The sequence below is a fragment of the Myxocyprinus asiaticus genome, chromosome 44 (genome assembly GCF_019703515.2).
Source record: "Myxocyprinus asiaticus isolate MX2 ecotype Aquarium Trade chromosome 44, UBuf_Myxa_2, whole genome shotgun sequence".
Classification (NCBI taxonomy): domain Eukaryota; kingdom Metazoa; phylum Chordata; class Actinopteri; order Cypriniformes; family Catostomidae; genus Myxocyprinus; species Myxocyprinus asiaticus.
Genome location: NC_059387.1, coordinates 23247235 through 23272095, shown reverse-complemented (window position 1 = coordinate 23272095; position 24861 = coordinate 23247235). Strand labels below are relative to the sequence as shown.

The window sequence follows — 24861 nt, the reverse complement described above, 5'->3', positions numbered from 1 at the left end:
GTATATTTCATTGTCTTTTCTGGCACAGATATAGTATGGCCTTAATTAAAAAGTACATTTGTGGAGTTTTAAATGTATTACATCACCATAAAACTTAACAATATCTGTAACATGGCTCTCTAAAGCAAAAACACATAGAAAATGTTCCTCTCATGAGTGAAGGTACATAATTGCAGGTTCGAAGCCATTAAAGAGACAAAGCACATGCTTATGGGCCCCAAATGCAGAGCATCAGCTGTACTTCTGATTATTTTCTATCAGACAAATGAGGGGAAGAACGACAGGCTCTGGAAAAAAAATAAAAGGGTAAGAGAGAGAGAGAGAGAGAGAGAGAGAGAGAGAGAGAGAGAGAGAGAGAGAGAGAGAGAGAGAGAGAGAGAGAGAGAGAGAGAGAGAGAGAGAGAGAGAGAGAGAGAGAGAGAGAGAGAGAGAGAGAGAGAGAGAGAGAGAGAACAGGGAACATTGTCAGAGGCCTCTGTCTATCAGGGTAATCTTATTTATTTAAAGCATATGTCTGCTGGTACTCCTTTGTCAGGGTATATTAGGGGGCAATGCAGCCCATATGACATTGTTTAGTGAGTAATGAAATGGACATTTTTTGCATGTTTTTATAGAGTTGGAAGGGAGCGGACAGGCTCATTCATTTCCCTCAGTGGATGCCATCTCCCAGCCATTGCCAGAGAATGCCCCACTTCCTTTCTCCTTGAGCTGCACAGCTATTGTCAACCCTGTTTCCATTAAGAGATTTGACCAAGATTTTGTCTAAGCAGTCTAATTACATGCGGCCACTGAGAATTTTTGTTCCCTTTGTCTTCTTTTCTCTCGTGAAAAAATCTTAACAATTTTCCAGATGACACATATCCCTGCTGGCCAATCGGAGGAGTGATCAAGTTTTGATCAAACGGCATCTATTGTTATGGGGACTACCAATGTTACCGCTAAATGACCTCCACTGTTTTGATTAAGTTCTTATAATGTGTTTAAGAAAATTATTTATCATTTGTCAGTTTGATTATTTCCAGTCCATGCTTTTCCCCTTTTTCGTTTCTTCCTTTCTCCATTCTCTCTTCTCAAAGGATGATGCAGCTTTGTATATATATTTGAAGAATTTGCATGTACGCCAGAACACAATTTCAGTCATCTGTGTCTCCTCAATATTGCGGTCAGGTATGGCCAAGTCTTTCTTGGTTTTCCAGAGCAGACCTGCACAGGGGTGACAGATAGGTCTTATTTGTCTGATAGAGTTGAGCAAGAAAATAGATCTAGAGCTGGTTACTTCATTAGGTTCTCTCATTGATTGAACCTCCTGCTGAAGTGATGCTGCAGCCTGCTCTGATAACTGCTGGTAATAGAACAAAATGAATTCTTATCACATAGATTGGAAAGGCCATTAAACCTGGCCCCCAGTGCTTTTCAAACGTCACAGACAGGAAGCCGTGTGGTGCGCAGGAGAGAAAAAAACCTTGCTATGCTCTGTCTGAACCAAGGTCATGTTGACGGCCGTGTGTGAAATTTTCTGCTCTTCTGGCTCCCGTGTAGATGAAACGGCTACCCGGGCAGATGTTTATAATCATGTCTTGAATAAATATTGGATGGATAATAATAAAAAAGGAGGGACGTGAGGAAAAGAGAAGGGAAGAAAATGGAGATTGGAGGGAGGGTGAAAATGAGCACGATTCTGTTTGTTTTTTTGTACTTGTTTTTTCGAATACTAAAGTAAGCCCGGCCATGGTGCCTCCTCATGCCCTGGTTGATATTTTCTGGATGCCACAGGTGATCTGAATGGCACAGACACAAAAATTTATTTTGTGTATGATGCAGGTGTTTAAGGGTTTGTCTTCAGAAACCTTTGAAGATGCATTCTTTAAAAGATTTAATGCTAGTTATTTGAAACCATTAATATCCTTCATGCAGGCAGTGCGGATACAGACGTCTGCAAAAACAAAGGTGGAAAATTTTTGTTGGTGCAGCAAAAGGAGAAGCTTTAATCTTCATCATGTTTATTCATTTGATGGAGGTGATTAATGGTTATGAGTGCATCATACATCCTGTGCACATTACGGAGAAGATGGAAGTATAAGAGAACTTTCTTGGATGAAAGTAAATGTGATCACTAAGAAAATTCTCTCAAGAGCTGCTGATATATACATTTCCTCAGTTTTCCTGCAGTAGAAATGTACTTGCTTTAGAAAAAGACATCAGATGTGATGAAATTAAATAACAGGGTTTGAATTTATCACCTTGTGGTTGCAATGAAATAAAGTAAAAATGTAATATGCTTTTCCTTGTGCCAAAGTAAAATGATAAGTACATCTTTTTTGTCCATATCTGAAATCAGGATAGAAGGAATAAAGGTTTTAAAAACAATCAATGATGTGTTTGGTCAAAATACTACATAAAAATATGTGCTGCATTAGTATCAAACAATTGCCAAAGAGCTGTCATTATCCATGGTTTGAGATTGTGCTTAATGTTTTTATAAGTGTGTTGTTTACAATGAAATTCAAAATTAATATTACAGTTTTTCTCAATTGCTATGGCTCAATTCTCGAATGAGAATTCTCTGAAGTTCAGATCTCTGAACAGTTAGTTTCTTGTTCACACCAGATTTAAATTTTTTATTCATTTAAGCAAATTGCACATGTTTTGGCACATGTGTGCAAAAGAGTAAGTACAATTGTCTACAATTTGCACAATAACTAAATGCACATGGCTTGCTGATCAAAACTGATGAGTTGATTCTTAGTGAAACTGTCATACTCTTCACAACTTCTAAACATTTTTTCATCATGTGAGTCATCACATGCAAAATGATCCATTCAATTATCAAAATCTGGCAGACATACATGTATATTCCATAAATATCTATGACATGGAATGTTTTTTCATTGTTGCAGATTTTTATTTTTTATTTTTGCATGGATGTCATTTTGTTGCAATTTTCTGTTCACTATTTATGACTTTACATGTAAGAAATGTGTAAAAATGGACATGCAAATGTCCATTTTCTGTTAACATGTAACACATTGCTACAAAAATAAATTTACTGTATACATACAAATGTTCATATCCTTTTTCTGTGTTATACAGTATTGTACAGTATTGACTTTTCCCAGTAAAATCTTACCTACTGTTGGAATCGGTATCTACAGTTTTTCTCGATTGCTTAAACACATTTGTCCACTCTGACATCACATTTTCAAAACAGTTAACACACAGGCTAAAACTGAAGCTCACTGGCCAAAATGACTAATTTTGTTTGCAAAATGCTCTAACACTCACGAAACATTAAAACCATGCAACAAAAGCAAATATTTCCATCAAACACCACAACTTGTAGTCAAATTAATATATTCTTTCAATCAGTCTACACAATGGACAACAAAATACAAAATACAGCTATCAATATGAAATATATGATACTTTTCAAACTCAGAAATGCTGAATACTGTAAAAAAATAAGCAACCAAAGGAAACTTACAAAATAAAGAGTTGAAATACTCCACATTTTGTCCATTCGTTCCTGACGATTATGCCACAGGTTCTCATCAACATCGCATTGGATGTTTTCCCTTGCAATGCACCGAGGGAAATACCTCCTTGCATGGCGTATCCATCCCTGGCAGTCCTCTGCACCTATTGCCAGGCAACCAGCATTCATTACCTCCAGGAGGGACATCTGCTCATATGGCCGGTGATCATACACCTTCCATCTCCAAGCAGAGAAGAACTTCTCAATTGGGTTCAGAAAAGGAGAGCATGCAGGGAGGAATTGTATCATCATACGGAGCTGTGCTGCAAACCATTCTTTCACAAGGCGAGAGTGGTGGAAGGCAACATTGTCCCAAATGATGACATACAGAGTCATGCCAGGCCTCAACAGCCCTCTCTCTTCGGGTGTAACCAGTCTTTCATTCAGTGCATCAAGAAATGTGATGAGGCGTTCTGTATTGTATGGGCCGATAGTTGGTATGTGGCAACGGACACCATTATTGGAGATGGCAGCACACATGGTGATATTGGCGCCCCTCTGACCTGGCACTGTAACAGTGGCCCTCTGCCCAATGATGTTCCTCCCGCATCTCCTCATTTTACAGAGGTTGAAGCCGGCTTCATCCACATAAATTAATTTGTGATGTGCCCCTTCAGCTTCAAGCTCCATTATTCTCTAAGAAAAAAGCAAATTCATAAAGCAAATTATTCCAGTTGCATGTAACTGTATGGTATAACAAGGCATTACAATAACAAATCCGTACCTGCACATACTGGAATCTTGCCTGCTTCACGAAGTCAGAGTTTCTTTGGAATGGAACTCTGTACAGCTGCTTCATTCTGACATGGTTTCATTTAAGGACTCTATCAATAGTTGCCAAACTCACACTGTTGATATTTCTAAATGCTCCCTGATCTGCAATTACTGCTGCCTGGATTTCACGCAGTCCGATCACATTGTTTGCCATGACCATATCTACAATGGCAGCCTCCTGTTCAACACTAAAGATCTTTCCTCTGCCACCAATGTGTGGTAGTGTGTGGAATCTAAAAAGTAAAAGCAAAAAGCATGTCACAATTGACATTATGACAGTCACATAAATGGAATTGATGGAACATCTGCTTTACTGTAGACACAATTTGTTCTGCCAACAGGGCAATACAGTAAAGCTGAAATACACAATGGTATACAGTAACCTTGTGACTTACCTGTTCTCATTCCGAAAAAGCCTGACAATGATGCCACAGTGCTCCAACTCCGAATGGGCTGGACCCTTTGTCCAGCATCTCTAAAGGACAAGCCATGATTGATGACATGGTCAATAATTGTTGCCCGAATTTCATTTGAAACTTGAGCTCTATTTTCTCCTCTTGCTGCGGCTCGTCCACCACACATGCAAACTCCTCTTCCTTGGGCTCCTCTGCCATGGCCTCTTACTCTCCTTCCGTGCCTTTGGCCTCTTTGATCCATGCTTGCAAATAGCAACACAAAGGTGGCATCTTTTATAGATGGATGAGGACTGATTGCTGATGGAAGATTTGTGCAAACGAGTTTCACACAGGTGCATTAGAGATTCATAATTATGTAAGTACTTTCTATCAGCTGTGAATAGATGTTTTCCTTTTGTTCAACACAGTTAATCCCATAGAGTTTGGGGTCTTTCAATGAGATCTGTGGTAACTGTTTTGACAAAGGGTGTGAAAAATGTGTGAAACAAATGAAAAAGTGTTAAGACATTGGCAAGAGAAGACTTCAGCTATGCTAAGAAGGTGCTGATGAAGATAAAGTGGATCCCAGTTTCATTAAGTGTGTCTTAGCAAATGAGAAAAACTGTAAAAAGCTCAGTGTGATACACAATAGCATTCAGCTAGACAAAACTGACATTCTTGAATAGTACAGTAAGCAGTCAGTGTCAACAAAAAAGTTTGTATATAACAAACATTTTCAGGGTTGACTGGCATGGTGAAAAAACATCTAAACATTTTGACCAGTACGGCTCACAGGATGACAAAAACAACTTTTCATTTTGGTGGCATTGGCCAATTTACTGACACAATAATTAGGTTTTGAAGCATGAATTAAATGTTTTGGGTGAGTTACTACATTTTGCAGACATGCAACAGAGTTGTGATGTCCCATAAAACAGTTGTGACAATTTCACTTACAGTTTAGAGAATGTTACGACTGTTTCAAGAAATGAGCCAAAGCGATTGAGAAAAACTGTAAAAAAAAAAAAAAAAAAGCCCAACAATCTTCTCTCTCTCTCTCTCTCTCTCTCTCTCTCTCTCTCTCTCTCTCTCAAAAAAGGCTTTATTCTTGGAATCATGATTTGAAAATTTATTTTTTTTGCCTCTAAATCCTTATACTTAGAACTCTGAATTTTAGGTTAATACCCGAGATACTTGGACATCTCCACAGCAATGCCATCAGCATTTGAATATGTCTGAATGTGTAGAACAGCTTTCCTCTGTCTGAGCTCTGCACCCAGCAGCAGCACCATGAAGGGAGACAGGCCCACTCTCTGCGTGGATGTTTAGTATTTTAGACATGGTACATTAACGGCATCTGGTTAAGATCTAAATGCTTGTTAAATACACTGAAATTTGGAAAAAGATGTTGCTGGAAAGGGGAGAAAAAAAAGGTTTGGGTAGGGGGATGGTGGATCAACAAGTCTGTAAAGCTTATTATCCTGAAAGTATTACAACTGGCCCTTAACAAAGTAGTACAGGGATTCGAGTTTCAAAGATTCCTTTAAAATGGAGTGGCCCAAATGAAAACCATGGGGGTAAAGAATGTGACATCATGAAAACCTCAGAGCCAACCTGTGGTGTGCAGAGAAATTAGTGTTCCTTACACCTCAACAAGAGAAGACAGTCCAGAGATTATAAAAAATAAACAGATTGCATTTTTGCAACCGCTGAGATCAGAAGAAATTTAACACATAACTACCATAAAAATAACAGTAATATTGATAATTACAGTATGTATGTTTGATTTCTTTTTTAATAACCCCACCATCTTAGGTCATAGCCTCGCTTCCTTAACAAGATTCTTTGTTATTTTTTTGTGGAGAACCATAAATAAACAATAAGTCTATAGTGGAGATGGGGGACAAATTTTAATGAGCACAATCATTTTTGGGGTATCTACGGCTGTGTGCGGTGGGTGTCTCTTTTACTAGCCAGATAAAGACCAAACTGAGGTGTTATAGCACCCGAGAGAAGAGAAAAGGTTTGGCTTGCCCTCCACCTCCTTCATTACACTCTTTCCATCAGACTGGCCTTAATGAAAAGAAAGTGTCCACCATCGCATTTATACATTTCCACAAACAATACTCCTAACAGAGCAGCTCAAGATTGGGTACTTTGTTTTAGTTATGGTAGTTGTGTAAGGGGTCTGTGTGTATTTTGATGAGGCCAAAACACACCATTGCTATAATTGTGATGCCTCCTTGACCCTGATCTTCCCACATCAGAGTAGGTCTCACAGAGACTCAGATTGGTGAACAGAGAGCTGTCGGAGATGTGTGGTTGATGTGTTTGTGGGTTTGCTTGAAAGGGATGGCGGGGGCAGTAAAAGTTTTCTATGGCTCTGCTGTTTGTGATTAAGTTTGATGGGCAGAGAGTCTGCAGACCCCCCCGTTACGTTGCCTCTGTAAAGCATTCAGATTACTCAAACTATTGCCAGGGTCAGGCGCAGGGCAGACACTGCTATGATGTATAGGAGAGCATGTTTGGGAGTTTCTCTCACGCTTGAAATGCATACCAGAAAAACTGCAGAACACTCTATGAAAAGACAAGGAAGAGAGAGAGAAGGACAGTGGAAGGAAAGAGAAAAAATACTGTCTGATGAGACCCAGATGATAGCAACCCATCCTTTTTTCCCCTTGTTCCTTCTGTTACTACCTTCATAATTCGCCCTCTTCTTTTTCGTGACACTCCATGTTTTATTAATGCATTCCACGATTGCCTTAAAAATGTGTTGCCCCCTCGAGGTAGAGACACTCACTAGCACTTTGACACTTCATTTCCCAGCTAGAGGGACTGGGTCAGTAAATCTAAGCAACTGAAGAGAGCGCCTCATGCTGAGGATGAATGTTAGAGGAGGAGGGTGGGGGGATGAAAGGGGAGGTGCCACAAGCTTGCCCTGTACCCTAAGGGTGTGACATTGTGCTATGGTGTTTGTGTATGTATGTGTGTGTGAGTGTGTCTCTGTGTTTGTGTGTCTCCTTTATTAACCAACCTGAAATATGGTCATGATCACAGACTTCCAGCTGGTCCTCACCTCCCCACCCCCCAACCTGGAGTCGCACATATTCTCATCTGCCTACTTTCTCTCTCTCTCTCTCTCTCTCTCTCTCTCTCTCTGATTAGCCTTCTGACACTGGCTTAAGCTCAAACACCCTCTCCTTCCCCCCACAATCACCACTCACCCTTTCTTGCCTGCAGCCCTACCTTGACTGCCTCTCTGAATCATATGACAGAGGGGAGGAGAGGCACAAAGAGCAGGAGACACATTTTTGTGATCCTGTTGTACATTAATATGGGTAGTTTCAGCAGTGTCCAGCAGTGTGACATGCCATAATATAAAACTATTTTAAACAAAAGTTTTTGCAGGTACTATACATGCAGTTTTTAACTGAAACTAAATTGAATATTTGTGCTTTTAAAAATCCATTTGACATAATGCAGGACTGTTTAAAATGTGAATGCAATAAAACTAGTGAATGCAAAAAGGTAATTAAAACAGAGAGATAATTAAAACAGTGAGATAGATAGATAGATAGATAGATAGATAGATAGATAGATAGATAGACAGATAGACAGACAGAGACAGATAGACAGATAGATAGATAGATAGATAGATAGATAGATAGACAGACAGACAGACAGAGACAGATAGATAGATAGATAGATAGATAGATAGATAGATAGATAGACAGACAGACAGAGACAGATAGATAGACAGATAGATAGATAGATAGATAGATAGATAGATAGATAGATAGATAGATAGATGTGCACATACATACACACATATACTGAGACAGTGTCTTTGTTGCAGGACATATTAAAGCACACCGTCACCGCATGTGTGCCAAAATAGCAATTTTTGCAGCCGGCTGCCAGCAGTGACAGGAGATATTTCATCCTGTTGTCAGAATATTATTAATAAAACATCAGGACTAGAGTGCAGAACAATTTTTCCTTTCAATCACTCCCAGCATCTGCCATGAAAATTTCGTGCTGTATATAATTTCCACTTGCACTTAAAACGTCGGTGCCAGCGCAGTGTGGGGAATTTTAAAGGGTTAATTATATCATGTATCCACAGAGTCGGGGCCCCTCTGCTTACCAAACAATGACTTGAGTGATTGTATGCAAATGTGCTGGTGACCTTTTCGCCTCCCCATGGTCAATTTATATGGTTATTAAGGTTTTATAAAATGGATGAGCACAGCACTTTGAGCGCCATTTTCCTGCCTCATGTTGCCCTAATTTATTTAATTTCTCACGGGGTCTTCCAAAATATGTTTATTTTTGTTCCACTCTCTCTCTCTTTCTCTCGCCCTCCATTTTTCTTTCTTCCCCCTGTCATGTACCATGTGATGGAAGCTGCATGGGGTGGAGGGGGAGAGACAGGAGTGGTTATCTGGCATTACTCAGCCTGCTAAAAATTCATTAAAATGTGACATCAGCGCAGTGAGAGACAAATGCTCTCTGGATGAAAGGGAACAGTAGGCCTTTCAGGGATTAGAGGCACACGGCCTCGACCTATCACCTAACAGCATAAATAGATTAATCCACTGGCAGTGCTGCAAAGATACACAGAATTATTAAACAGGGGGTGGTGGTTGTGGTAGTTGATCCTACAGAAAAATGTCCATGTAATCTGCCCAGCACTAACAATCTGGAGAGGTGTGTGATGTGGACTCCAGAAGACAATTCATATTTCAGAATGCCCTGTGATTAATAAAGCCTGACAGATCCACTACACCAATCAGAAACACAGATTAATGTGATATATTTTTTGTTTGTAGACATGCTTGCCATTTTTTGTTGTTTTACTCAAAGTTGAAGTGTGAAATTATTATTATTTTTTTTAATACCTCCTCCTATCTGATATTAATTTACAAAAACAAATGTAAGCCATCTGTAGGTTCATTTCTAAAAATGGTCATGCTTTCAAACATTGCTCTGTTTGTCTGAGAATCCCAACCAGCCAAAAACAGCAATATTGGCTTAACCAATGGCGTGAAATCTGTCTGTCGTTATTTTTGCAATTCCATTTGCTGTTGCTAAAGGCACAGAAATTACACACTTCACATTTAAAGTGTTGAGGTGCCAGTTATCTGTGGCATGGGCTTGGTTTCAGAGCTGATTCATATGGAGTCGCGTAACCTCTAGTGGGTAACAGAGTGCCCTTCCTGTGTTCAGTTGTAGAAGAACCAGGTGAAGACAGCGAAGAATCCCCACGAGCCTCCTCTCTGGCTGCGGCCGAGGACAAAGACTCGAGCAAGAGGGACACCATAGAAGGCAAGACGACAGACAAGGACCCCAGTAAGACCTTTAGTTTTGGTCTTTTTTCCTGGTACCCTCTCTCCTACCTTGTTTAGTCACTAATCCTCTCTGTAACACACAAACACATTCTACTCCTACTTGCTTTGCTGCTATGCACACCCTCAGTTCTTTTCCATCCCCAACAGTGGGGCTTTTCTTGCTAATAATTGCTGCATGTGAATGCTATCAATAGCCTCCCGGTGACCCATTTTAATCATAGCCATCTGATGGCAGAGATGTAGATAAGGCAAAGAATATTTCGCAATGACCAATAAGATTATTTTTTAATCAAATCAGTTTGCATGCTTGTAACTTTTAAGCGCCTTTCATTAATCTTTGCTGTTCTTGCGATTCCTCAGATGACATATTCATTTTCTGTAAGCATAGGATTATATAACCTTTTTTGTGAAAAAATTGCACACTTTTAACCCTTAAAGGGATAGTTCACACAGAAATTAAAATTCTGTCATCGTTCACATCCTCTTCTTTCTTCCATGGAACAAAAAAGAAGGCAGCATGTTTGTCTTAGACACCTTTTATTTTCATTGTATAATTTTTTTCCAAACAATGAAAGTGAATGTTGACTGAGGCTGTAATTTACCCTCACATCTCTTTGAAAAAAAGAAATGAATACCGGTTTGGAACAACATTAGGTTGAGTAAATAATGACAGAATTTTAATTTTTGAGTGTACAATCCCTTTAATGTTTTCTTTGCTGTGGTGTGATTCAGGCAACACACCACCTAATAGAGCTCATTGTCCTCAGTGGAGAATTACTGTGGATCTGCATGCATAAACATCTGACTGGTGACATATTATCAAGTGCAACAGTCCTTACAAAACAGCGTTGTGTTGAGATCAGGAAACAGCCCCTGGAGCTAGCATCTGGCATCACTACCTATGGCTCAGTTATATTTGATTTGCCAAATAAGAATTCATATGTGCTTTTTTATGTATGAGATGGAAATATATGGTCGAAATGGATATTACATTAGACGTCTTTTCATGCACACCATACCTAGCTACATAATGTTGGGTTCAATGGAGCAGAGGAAATGCTGAAACAGGACAGAGCCTATTAGTTTAGCCCGTCATTTATCTTTTATCCTTATAGCCATGACAGGCTTGTCTGAGGCAGCTCTTACTCAATGCATTTACATGACCTATTACATGCGGCATAATTTAACATTGTGGTCGGGATGCAGATCTCATTTACACTAGCATTTATGTTAACTTTTACAATGCAATAGTTTCCTAATAATTTCCTGTTTTTAAGGCTGCAACATTTAAAGGGATAGTTTACCCAAAATTTTAAATTCTATCATCATTTACTCACCCCTGTGTGACTGTCTTTCTTCCGTGGAACACAAAATGATGCAGGTATGAAAAAAGATGCAGTGAAAGTGAATGTGCCTGAGACTAGCACATGGCCTAACATCTCCTTTTGTGTTCCACAGAAGGAAGGAAGGCATATTGGTTTGGATCAACATGAAGATGAGTAAATTATTCTTTTTTGTGAAAACTATCCCTTTAAATTGATATTATATCGTCCCCAAATGGCTGATGTTTTGATTTTTTTTTTTACTCCATTACTTTAGTGTGACGATACAGTTTGAATGGGTAGCAAATGGATTTTAGGGGTTGCTCTGTTGAACCCATATGTCAGATGTTTTTTTGTTTGTTTGTTTGTTTTTATCTAAAAACTAAATCCTTAATGTGGTTTGGAATAGAAAACACCAGGCTCCTGCATATTAAAGATTTTGCATAGAGATACTCACAATATTTAGCAGTTCATCTTCACAGGCAAGATCTTTCAAAACAGCCCATTTTACCCCTCATCCTCATTTACTTTGTCATTTTAATCTAGCGTCACTGTGGATTAATTATAATCCAAATTGCATTCTCCATGCAAATGTCCTAATCTGGATCAAATCCTGATTACTTTGTGCACTGTTTATATGTTACATGGAAGCAGGTCATTGTGTTGGCTTTAGGGTAAAGAGATAATTCTAAAAACTCAAGCAAAGATGAAAATTAGCTGTCATTATTGCTGAGAACATTTTCTGCATACCTGCCAGAAATAAGAAAGGTCATTGTTCACAATGCCCATTTTTTAAATCAGTTTTAAAATAATGCAGCTGAATTAAATCAAATGCAAGACAGATACAATTCTGCATATTTAAAGTTATCATTTCCATTTGAAACATTATATGCATGTTTCCAGCTTTAAAATGAGCATTTATTCAATTGCTGTCTTTCTAGATATTGGATTAAAATAAATTAAAAGTATTTGCATATTTCATTGAAAGCCTAGAGCTCTGAATTCTGACTTAATCAATTCAGTGAGTCCTGTAGGATTTGCCAAATATGACATCCATCGTTTTTACGCCTCGTCTGATGTGCGATGACAAAGCTGATGGACTCTGATTCTTTTTGCGAGAGCAGAGAGAAAGCAGGGCTCCACTGTGCAAGCTTAAAATTCACAGTGTGGTAAATGTTATCTGCTGAACTGTAGGTCACACTAATGCGTAACCTTAACCTCGTGTCCTTGTAAATCACTAAATTTCTCGGAGCATCCCAGGGTCCTGCTTTATTTATTGCCCTGTCACCTCGGCCAGACTGGCTGAACTGAAGAACAGTAAATTGAATAGTAAATTTATGACACCTATATCAAGCAAGTCCTGTGTGATTGGCATTTGCAGGCGAAAGAAATGTTGAAATAAAATAGTTTGTCATATAAGAACTTATTAATGTTTTAAAGAGAAGTATCTTGCAGTTCTTTCAAACTGAGGCCAGCAGCTATTGCTGTTTTTGTTAATGTAAAATTTTGGTTGTGTTAGATGACACTTTGAGACATGAAATGGAGAAAACTAAGTGTTGAAAATTAACAGGACTCAAAATGGCCTCTCTGTGTGCGAGGAAGATAGGAAGATCATATTAGTGACATATCTGTTGTTTCTCCTTTAGAGAAACAGTTTGCTTAAATTATCAAAGGTGTTACAAGTTTGTGTAGGTTGCATGATTTTAAAAAATCCCATTGACAGTTGTAAATAAAGATGGGTGGCCAGTCTGTGGCCCTGGTCCCTGTAATGCAAACAGCTTGAATGTCATAAATCACAGTTTGATTTATCTAATCAAGCAAGGTCCTGCTTCTCAAAGACATTTGTCATTTGGATGGGAAAGGGGGGCTGTGTGTCACAATTATTTTCTCTGTTGCTTCATTGCACTGTGTGTGTGTCTGAAGACAAAGAAAATGGGCAGTCTCATTTAGTGTGAGATACAGACTACACAAAGAGCATTGCCATTGGTTCCTCACACAATTCTACAGGCAGATAAAGACTATTGTGTGCAGGTATTATCAAATGTTTTAATAAAAATATATTCAAAAATCCATCATTAGAATATTTAAATAGTTCATTTAGCTGATAATTCTGCAAAGCCTTAACCACAGCAGAACTGCAGCATGTGTTTGGAGATAATAAACTGTGCAAAGGCATTTCTCACTATTTTTATTCCTTTTCTATGACAGTAACATGTCACTTTGCAATGCTCTTTAAATCTTTATGAAAGCAGAGTGCTGATTAGGAAAATAAATCATAAAGATGGATACTTATGTTGTGCAAATCAGCCCCCAGACCATATATTTACATTGAATATGATGGCAATCAATGTAAGGGCCTCATTGCGAAATGTATTTGCACCCAGTTGTCCAGGAGTTGGCTTTCCACCTGGGAAATAATTTAGTTGCAGATTGACTGGAAGATGGCGAAAATTGAAAGTTAAAATTAGAAATCCTAATAATAAACAGAGGGGGGAGAAAAAAAAGGTCAGATGATGTGGTACAGCAATGAGATTGGGGAGCCTTGCAAATGAGTTTTTCTGTTTGTCATGAAATGCATGTGACCACCCCCCCCCCCCCCAACCCAACGCAGCAGGGATATCAAGGCCAGCAGAGAAGAAAAGATTACCTAGCTATTTGAGACTGCAGACCTTACTCTGATGCTCTTCGAAATTTGTATTGTGCCCTTGTGGTCCCCCCCCAAACCCCCACCTGTCACTTTTTTTGACAGGCTAATATGTCAGGCTCCTGATGTGTAAGACTGCAATAAAATAAGCTGAATACCTTGTAATGCAAGGAATTAAAATGCATGCAACACGCAGCATATATTGAAATATATTTTAAACAAATAAAGAGCCGACTCACATACTGTTTATTTCAACATCTTTTTTTTTCACAATGTATTTTCAGTGCCTGCTTTGATTCATAAGAGTAATACACACATTTAGCTTAGAGTGACAAGATTAGAGTGAAGAACAGCAAGCTCAGTTTCTTTGTGCCCTGCTTATTCAGCAGGTAGATGAGTTGCATTGACTGAGGAGGCTGGGACACTGTCTGTATCTGAGGATACGGGTTAATGAAAGATTTATCACTCTGTGCAGCATACTCTAAATACAACTGGGGGCTGATTTGCTGAATTGAGCTCAGCTGAAATGGAAATAACATGGCAACCCCCTCTAATACAGAGTGTGAGGCATGGATATTCAGGGGGAAGCTGGGGAAGGTGATTTGTCTGTCTATACCCCCAAATGAACTGCATAGTAGTATTGTGACCTGCCATGCAATAACAATGAATTTGAACCTATTTATTTGCAAAGATCATACCAGAAATTATTTTGTGAATATAGATTTTTGTTAGGTACTCTAGTGTTCATGATTAAAATCAAAACATGCATTTTATGGGTATTGTAATTCAATTTTAACTTTAATAGATACTTTTATTTTGAGAATTTTGGAACAAATTTTTAAAATATTATATTCTTTTCTTTTGCAAAATAACCTTTTCACATTACTTGAGTCCCCCAGTATCCTGCATTCTTAACAACAAGCCTATGTTACCAAAATATGGATTCTTATTAAAGTGAGGGTCATTGTACTTCTGTCAGGAGATTTTCGGAATCAGGAGTCCAGAATAAGCATGTGACAGAATGTATCCTGTCTGTTTGTTCACAGGAATTAATACTCTGGCTAAGGAAGCCCTGGGGACTGCTACAGCAGGGAAGCGGTCGCTTCAGCAGGAGAAAGAAAATGACACTCCACCCAAGAGGCCTAAATCTGCTGAAGAGAAGACACTGTCCAATGAGCAGGTTAGTTACTTTGATCTGTTTACAAAAGTAGGACTTCATAATGAGACTGATTGTGGCCTGGATGAGGTTCAATTCTGTGTTTTATTCTTTCTTAATTATATAAAAAGGAAGTATATTAATTAAAATAATGTATTAAATTATATTTAGACCCTGAGTGGGAGAGGGCTTTCTGAACTGTTTCTGAAAGGGTTAAGACAGGTAGTGAGAGGTTTTAATTTAAAAGTACTCCTTGTAATGAAAAGTAGGCAAAATCTGAAATGGTTCATGTTAACATCCGTTGTAATCTTCTGATTCGAAATTCCAGCCATTTTTTAATTTTTAATATTTATTTATTTATTTTATTTTTTTAGTTACTTAAAATGAAGACTTAGTGAATAAAAGCAAAAATTAGGTCTGATAAGCATTTTTGGGAATCCTACTTGTTTTGTTTGGAATTTGCTTGATTTTCCTGAGGGATCGTCTTGTAATTTACAGCACAATCTCTCATGTGAAGTGTTTCAGATCAAAACTATAAAGTATGGCAATGTTATGAAATATGTTATGATATGACATCTTTCAGGTGCAGCAGTGCCCATACTGTAACTACAGTAACAAGGATGCAAACCGTTTACAGCTGCACATCATGTCTCAGCATTCCATGCAGCCTGTCATAAGCTGCCCTCTATGTCAGGATGTCCTCAGCAACAAGATTCATTTGCAGCTGCATCTTACTCACCTGCACAGTGTGGCTCCAGATTGTGTGGAGAAGTTGCTTATGACAGTATGTACAGTATGTATATTCCATGAAATGACTGGTGTTAAAAACAGAAGTTTTGAAAAAGATCATTTGAAAGTACCTCTATCTCTACTTGTTTTCAAGCTTAGCATTTTGAATAAATCTTTTAGTCTGTTAATTGTTTATGTGGTTATACCTATTTTGTTTTTCTTTTAGGTTAATTTTAATCAGTTTTGGGACTGATATAACATAGTTTTATATATTTTCCTCTCAGGTTGCAGGACCAGATGTTACAGTGCCCAATAATTATTTGATGCCTGTATCATTACAAGACAAAGTCCTATCTTTGATTGATTCTTCAGCTGTTATCCCAGAGGGATCTGGAAAACCCCTGGGTAAGCACATTATGCAGCCACAATGTCATCTGAAATGTATGAACCACATTACAGAGGATTCTTTAGAAAATTCAAAACAAAAATATTTTATAATCAAAATTCCTTAGAAGAATTCTGAACTCTCTCCTCTTTCTGAATTTCAACAGGAAGCAACTCGAAGGATTTGAAAAGCAGCACAGACCAAGACAAAAGTGAGGTTGAACTTGCTAATGAGGAACTCAAGCCACCAAAGGAGGCTGCTGAGGCCCCTGATTGGAAGAAAGCCAGTGGGCAGGACAGGAAGAGCCCAGACTGCCTGCAGGAGCATCTTACCGATCTGCAGAAGCGCCAGCAGCTCTCAGTCTCTGATCGCCATGTCTACAAATACCGCTGTAACCATTGCAGCCTGGCTTTCAAGACTATGCAGAAGCTTGAGATACATTCCCAGTACCACGCCATTCGTGCAGCCACCATGTGCAGCCTGTGCCAGCGCAGCTTCAGGACATTCCTTGCCCTTCGAAAGCATCTGGAGACTGGTCACCCTGAGCTGAGTGATGCCGAAGTGCAACAGCTCTGTGGTAACCTGCCTCTAAATGGTGACATTGCTGAGAGTGAGATGAGGGCTCTGGAAGAGGCACAAGCTTTTGAGCATGAACTAGACAAAGATGAGGAGCTTGACCAAGAGGGGAAGGCCAGTCCCACTGGAAGTGACGGCAGCTCTTTGCTTGATGACATGGGCTCAGAGCCTAAGCGGACCTTGCCTTTTAGGAAAGGTCCAAATTTCACCATGGAAAAGTTTTTAGACCCCTCGCGTCCATACAAATGCACAGTCTGCAAGGAGTCCTTCACCCAAAAGAACATTCTCCTTGTTCACTATAATTCTGTTTCACATTTGCATAAGCTAAAGAAAGTTATCCAAGAGGCCTCAAGCCCAGTTCCACAGGAGGCCAGCAACAATGTTGACAACAAACCATACAAATGCAATATATGTAACGTTGCTTATAGCCAAAGCTCAACCCTGGAGATTCACATAAGGTCTGTACTTCATCAGACAAAAGCCAGAACCGCTAAAATAGAGACTAGCTCTTGTACCAGTGGTGGTAGCAGTGGAAGTACTTCAGCCAAAAGCCCTGTTCCACTCAATCAGGGCAACACAGATTCTGAAAGTTCACCAGTATCATCTAACAAAGAAAACACTGTAGATGCCAAAGAAGTTACCATGAAACAAACTACTGATCATATCTCTGTGCAGCCCACCCTCCCACCTGCCCAATCACCAGCACAGCTTCAGATGCAGCTGCAACATGAGCTGCAACAGCAAGCTGCATTCTTTCAGCCCCAGTTTTTGAATCCAGCATTTTTCCCCCACTTCCCAATGACACCAGAAGCCCTGCTGCAGTTTCAGCAGCCCCAGTTCCTCTTCCCATTCTACATCCCTGGTGCTGAATTTAACATAAGTCCTGAGCTTGCATTGCATTCAGCTGCATTTGGCATGCCTGGCATGACAGGATCATTCCTAGAAGATCTCAAGCAGCAGATGCAGCAGCAACATCAGCTGGGCCAACAACAACAGCTTCAGCTCTCTCAGCAGCAGACTCAACAGCAGGCCTCCCAGTCTCAGATGCAGCAATATCAGCAAAAAGCTCAGCAGCAGAACCAAAAGACTAAAACTGAGTCCAACCACATTGCTCTGTCTGAGATTCAGATGTCCAGAGAAGCTGAAGAGCACCTAGAGAATCAGGAGAGCAAAGCAAAACAGGATATAGCTAATGATACTGACAGTGCAAAAGATACTAAAGATTCTAGAAAGCCTACATTTTCAGAACCTCTCGTTCCTCCACCACGCATCATCTCAGGGGCTAGAGGTAATGCTGCTAAAGTGCTATTGGAGAACTTTGGCTTTGAACTGGTCATTCAGTATAATGAGAATAGACAGAAAAGCCAGAAAAAGAACAGGGAGGAAGAGTTGACTGACAAACTGGAATGTGGGCTGTGTGGAAAGTTCTTTTCTAACATGCTGATTCTCAAAAGCCATCAGGAACATGTGCACGGGCAGTTCTTTCCATATGTGGAGCTAGAGAAGTTTGCACAGCAATACAGGGAGGCATATGACAAGTTGTACCCCATAAACCCAGCATCTCCAGAAACTCCTCCACCACCTCCACCCCCACCTCCTCCTCCCCCTCCTGCTCCAGTGACTACTCTCCCTGCCGCTACCTCTGTAGGGAAATCACAGACATCATCTCCAGCACCTCTGCAGGCTCCTCAGCCACCACCACCACCTCCCCCTCCACCACCACTACCACCTCCACAACCCACAGCACCTCCTCAAGTGCAGCTCCCTGTTTCTCTCGACTTGCCAATTTTCCCACCACTTATGATGCAATCAATGCAGCACCCTGGGCTACCACCACAGCTTGCGCTGCAGCTTCCAACAATGGACTCTTTATCTTCTGACCTCACACAGTTATGTCAACAACAACTGGGACTGGATCCAAACTTCCTGCAGCAGTCTCAGTTCAAGCGTCCTCGCACAAGAATCACGGATGATCAGCTAAAAATCCTTCGTGCTCACTTTGACATCAATAATTCTCCCAACGAAGAGCAGATTCAAGAAATGGCCGACAAATCTGGCCTTCCGCAGAAAGTCATAAAGCATTGGTTCCGCAATACACTCTTCAAAGAGCGTCAAAGAAGCAAAGACTCTCCTTACAATTTCAACATTCCACCCATGACCACACTGGAAGATTTCAGACTTGAATCCCAAGTAAACATGCTGGAGTACTACAGAACTGATGCTACAGCGAACAAACGGTCATCGAGGACACGCTTCACAGATTATCAACTACGAGTACTCCAAGACTTCTTTGATACCAATGCTTACCCTAAAGATGATGAAATTGAGCAGCTTTCCACTGTACTCAACCTGCCAACACGAGTGATTGTGGTGTGGTTCCAAAATGCCCGTCAGAAGGCCAGAAAAAGTTATGAGAACCAAGCAGATACAAAAGACAGTGAAAAGAAAGAACTGACAAATGAACGATACATCAGGACGAGCAACATGCAGTACCAGTGTAAGAAATGCAGTGTGATTTTCCCCCGAATTTTTGACCTCATTACTCACCAAAAGAAACAATGCTACAAAGATGAGGATGATGAAGGTGGAGATGAAAACTACTCTGAGGATTTAGCAGAAAACAGTGAGCAGTGCTCAGCAAGGCCAGCAGAACCAGCAAAACACCCTTATGTAACGGCAAGCAGCTCTGGCTCCAGTTCTCCCTTAATGCCTTCCCCTCGACCTGATGTAGGGAAAACCTCACCGAAACATGAACTCCTCCATGAAAAACCCAAATTGGGAGATATTGCCCAAATGCAAACAGCCAAGAGCTTGAGTGATCTAAAATCTTCCAAGGCCTCAACCCCACAGCCTCCTCCACAGAAAGTATCTCAACCTCACATGTCAAGATCCCATTCCCAGCCCCAGTCTACAACTGTCCCTTCAAGTCCTCTCTCCATTGCACTGTCTTCTCTTAACAATAGCCTTCCCCCACAGATGTTACAGTACCACTGTGATCAGTGCAAAATCGCTTTCCCAACAGTAGAGCTGTGGCAGGAGCACCAGCACATACATTTTCTGGCTGCCCAAAACCAATTTCTGCACTCACAGTTTTTAGAAAGGCCACTGGATATGCCCTATATGATCTTTGACCCAAATAACCCTCTTATGACTGGTCAACTCCTGTCTGGAGCCCTGTCACAGATGCCGACTCCAAGCAACTCTGGCCTTGCCTCTGCTGTTAGCTCTAACTCTATGAAACGTAAATTAGATGAAAAAGATGATGGGCATCATGAAAAAGATGGTCTTAACAGTGGTGAAGATCAGCACAGAGATAAACGTCTTAGGACTACCATTACTCCAGAGCAACTTGAGATCCTCTACGATAAGTATTTACTAGATTCAAACCCAACACGAAAGATGTTAGATCACATTGCTCGTGAAGTCGGTCTAAAGAAAAGAGTTGTTCAAGTCTGGTTTCAGAACACCCGAGCAAGAGAGAGGAAAGGACATTTTAGAGCAGTTGGGCCTTCCCAAACTCACAAAAAGTGCCCCTTCTGCAGGGCATTGTTCAAGGCCAAGTCAGCTCTTGATAGCCACATTCGTTCAAGGCACTGGCATGAGGCTAAACAGGCAGGTTTTAGTTTGCCCCCAAGTCCAATGATGCCACAAGATGATGAAGGTCAAAGCCTTTATAAGTACAATTTCTCTGACTATATACAGATGACCACAAAGACTGAAACAAATGAAAGTGAGCCCCCAACAGCATCCTCCACTCCAGTTAAACCTTCTGAGATGCCACTAAAAAACTTATTGAACTTATCATCCTTAAAAGCAGAAAATATTGATGAACTTGAGGGGCTTAACATGAGTTCCGCAGAAGCCTCTTTTGATGGTAACAAAATTGACTATGATGAGACCTCCTCAATTAACACAGCTGTAAGTGATGTTACAACTGGTGACGAGACTAATAATGAAGTTGAGAATCTTACAATTAATGGGATTGAGAAAATGGTTGAGAGCAAAATGAACCAAGCACAAACCTCTGAGACAAATGAGGATAGATTTCCTTTCAACATGGTTAGTCCAGTGCTAAGTTTCTCTGGCAAAGATAGTGATTACTTCAATTTCAGAGATGATGACCTAGATGAAAATGCAGACAAGAGTGAGACTTCGAGTTTGGCTGATCCAAGTTCACCCAGTCCATTTGGAGGTTCCAATCCCTTCAAGTCAGTAAAGGCAGGTGGAGAGAGACCAGGCCACAAGCGTTTTAGAACTCAAATGAGCAACCTACAGCTTAAAGTTCTCAAGGCTTGCTTCAGTGACTACCGCACACCTACTATGCAAGAGTGTGAAATGCTGGGCAATGAAATAAGACTCCCAAAACGTGTCGTGCAGGTTTGGTTCCAGAATGCCCGTGCAAAAGAAAAGAAATTTAAAATAAACATTGGAAAGCCATTCATGATAAGCCAAGGTTCCCCAGATGGGCCAAGGCCTGAGTGTACTTTATGTGGAGTGAAGTATACAGCCAGACTTTCAATTCGTGATCATATCTTCTCAAAGCAACACATTGCAAAAGTGCAGGAAACACTGGGCAATCAGGTTGATCGAGAAAAAGACTATCTTGCACCTACCACTGTCCGCCAGCTTATGGCCCAACAAGAACTTGACCGTTTGAAGAAGGCAACCGATGTACTCAGCTTGCCAGCCCAGCAGCAACCTGCAATGGACAATAATGCACTTCATGGACTTAGCCTGCCAACTGCCTACCCAGGAATATCTAGTCTACCACCAGTGCTTCTTCCTGGTGTTAATGGGCCATCCTCTCTTCCAGGTTTCCCACCAAATACCCCTGGTGAGTTAGTATGACGAAAACACAGAGTGTAGTACCTTTATGAACAATTTATACATTAAATGCACATAATGCTACTGTCTCATATGTTTCTTTCTGCTGTTGAGGACTGTGACTGTCACTGATACATTGAAATTAGGAGTTATTTAATGCATGCATTCACTGCAACAGTGTGGAACACTTTACTTTGAGGGGAAAAAATGCTTTCATGTTTGTGTTTTTTTTTATTTTTTTTTATTTGTTCATGTTTTTATCATTTTTAAATAATGTGCTTGTGGCTGTTTTGATTCATAAGTGTTTGTCATTGGGAGAGCCCCAAAAATCTTTTCTTGTAAAGTGTAGGAGTGATTCTGTAGTAAAATATGTCAATATTGTCTATACCACTGTATTTCAGCTTTAGCGTCTCCTGGTGCTGGCATGCTTGGGTTCCCTACTCCAGCCACCCCTTCTCCTGCCATGTCTCTCAGCAGTACCCCAACCAAGACTCTTCTTCAGACACCTCCTCCTGCTCCTCCTCCTCCACCCCCCGCACTTCCTCTTCCTTCCACTCCTTTGGCAGCAAATCAGACTGAGCAGCACATAAAAGAGTCTGAAAAAGACAAGAAGTTAGAGAAGACCAAGGTCAACAAAGAAGCTGACACTGCCCGCCCCGAAACCCCAGTTGTGAAGAAAAGGGAAAAGCCCTCACCGCCACTCTCGATGATAGGAAAATTGGGAAGTGAGGCTTCAATGGACCCAGCACAACTGCAAGCACTTCAGAATGCTATCGCTGGTGACCCAGGCTCCTTCTTAGGGGGACAGTTCTTGCCTTATTTCATCCCTGGCTTTGCATCTTGCTTCTCACCCCAACTTCCTGGCGGAGTACAGGGGGGTTATTTCCCTCCTCTCTGTGGAATGGAGAACCTGTTCCCCTATGGCCCTGCTATGCCGCAGGCTATTGCAGGGCTTTCTCCAACTGCCTTGTTGCAGCAGTACCATCAGTACCAGCAGTCCCTCCAGGATTCCTTACAGAAGCAGCAGCAACAGCAGCAAAAGCTAAATGAACAGCAGCAGAAAACACCACTTACGAAGTCACGGGGTGCACAGAGCAACTTTGTCAAACCAAAAGAGGCTACCGAAACTAAGGATGATAAAGGCTCTTCAAAAGAAAGCACAAATGAAGAACCCCCAACAAATACCAAAAGTTCAGGCTTTCCAGATGCGTTTATTGTTCCATCCATCAAACATGAGTTTATATGCAGAAAGTGCCAGATGATTTTTGCTGATGAAGACTCAGCAGCTCGCCATCAGAAATCCTTCTGTTACTTCGGTCACCCTTTTATCGATCCACAAGAGACAGTGCTTCGTAAGGCAGTGAGCAAGTATAATTGCGTAGCCTGCAATGTGTCTGTCAGTGGGAACGAAGCACTTGGCCAACACCTTCAGTCGAGCTTGCACAAAGAGAAAACAATCAAACAAGCAATGAGAAATGCCAAAGAGCATGCTAGATTATTACCTCACTCAGTCTGCTCCCCTTGTCCTAACACCACATCTACCTCGCAGTCTGCAGCTTCTTCTAATAACACCTTGCCTCATCTCTCTCACTTGTCCATGAAGTCCTGGCCAAATATTCTTTTCCAGGCATCAGCCAGGAAAGCTGCTTCCTGCCCATCTGCTTCTCCTCCTCCCCTTTCCTTGCCTTCAACGGTTACCTCAACTTCGTGCAGCACCTCAGGGGCTCAAACCTCACTACCCACCGAAAGTTGTTCAGACGAGTCTGACAGTGAGTTAAGCCAGAAGCTGGATGACTTAGATAACACGTTGGAAGTCAAGGCTAAGGCGACCTCCGGCCTAGATGGCAATTACAGTAGTATCAGAATGGATATGTTCAGTGTGTAGGAGTGAAAAACGGATCTCTTGCTTAAAAAAAAAAGACTTTTAACCGCAGTTCCAAAGTTTCTCTAACCCAAAAAATTACAGTACCAAAAGATTGACTCAGGATTGTTTTTCCCATATTGATATGCTGGCAAGATATTGATTGATTTTTGTTATGGACAGAACTGTTGCAGATGCTTGACTGAGCTTATATTGTATACAAAAACATGTAATAGGAAAACTTTCACAAGTTCTTTTGGAGCTTGATTCAAGCCAAAAATTCTCATGATAGCAAATTGCACCTCAGCTGGATTGATTTCCAAATGCTAGCATGTACTGTATGGGATAATGATCCAGAACTTTCAAAGAGAATTTCTCTTAGTTTAGTTAGGTGTAATTCAGTAGCTTTAAATTCTCAGGTCAGTACATAACATTTCTCATTTGTTGAAACAGCGAAGAAGCCTGCTTATAAATGGCTTTTACCAAAACATGTCAAGCTTTATTGGAGGCATTTCCTTGATGTGTGTAGTGTACCAAGAGACAATATAACTGTTACAGGACAGCGTGCATATCCTTTTAGTTTGCCCTACAAAAAGAGTATGGTTTTACCACTGAGGGAATTTAGAAAGGTGAAGCCTGTGTTTGCCAGTTTGGATTGCCACAAGCTGTATTTATATACAACACCCTTTTTTCTTTTTTCTTGTAGAATATACTAATGATCTGTGCCAACTCTTACCTTACCTTTCTTTTACCTCTCATCACACCCTTTTCTTAAGAGGTAATAATTCTAGTTTTGATAGACTCTTGAAGATTATGTGAATAGGACATTTTTCATTTGTGAATTACTATACTGTTACAGTACTTGCTTGTGTCTGGACTACAGTGCACTTATTTTTATTATTATTATGATTGTTATTATATATATATATATATATATATATATATATATATATATATATATATATATATATTTTTTTTTTTTTTTTTTTTTTTTTTTTTTGAGGTAGACCATGTCTTAATTTAATAGATATTGGTTTTCAGTGTTTGTTTGTTTGTTTGTCTGTCTATTTGTTTTAATTAGTATTTGTGTCTAGTTCAGCAGCAGATTGGTCCACATTTGTTAGAAATTTGACACCTAACAATCCAGAGACATTTAACAATTGGTGCATCCATGAAAGTAGTACTGTATACTTGAAATTGTAAAAGTGCAAGTTGGATAGAATATGGTATGAACATTTGCTTCATTTAAACAAGAAAGCTGCTTTTAAAAAAGGGGGACAAAACATGTTTTATAAAAATGAAAATATTTTTT

The 24861-nt window shown here is 40.2% G+C and overlaps 1 protein-coding gene across 1 annotated transcript in view; it reads left to right on the top strand.

Moving 5' to 3' along the window:
• Positions 1–24431, top strand: part of LOC127434608 (zinc finger homeobox protein 4-like) — a 76046-nt gene extending 51615 nt beyond the window's left edge. Inside the window, exons 5-10 of the mRNA XM_051687449.1 lie at positions 9931–10053; positions 15065–15198; positions 15758–15958; positions 16188–16308; positions 16455–21698; positions 22090–24431. Coding sequence (XP_051543409.1) covers positions 9931–10053; positions 15065–15198; positions 15758–15958; positions 16188–16308; positions 16455–21698; positions 22090–23573 — 7307 coding nt within the window. The 3' untranslated portion in view covers positions 23574–24431. The remainder of the gene's footprint in view (positions 1–9930; positions 10054–15064; positions 15199–15757; positions 15959–16187; positions 16309–16454; positions 21699–22089) is intronic.
• Positions 24432–24861: the final 430 nt, after the last annotated feature.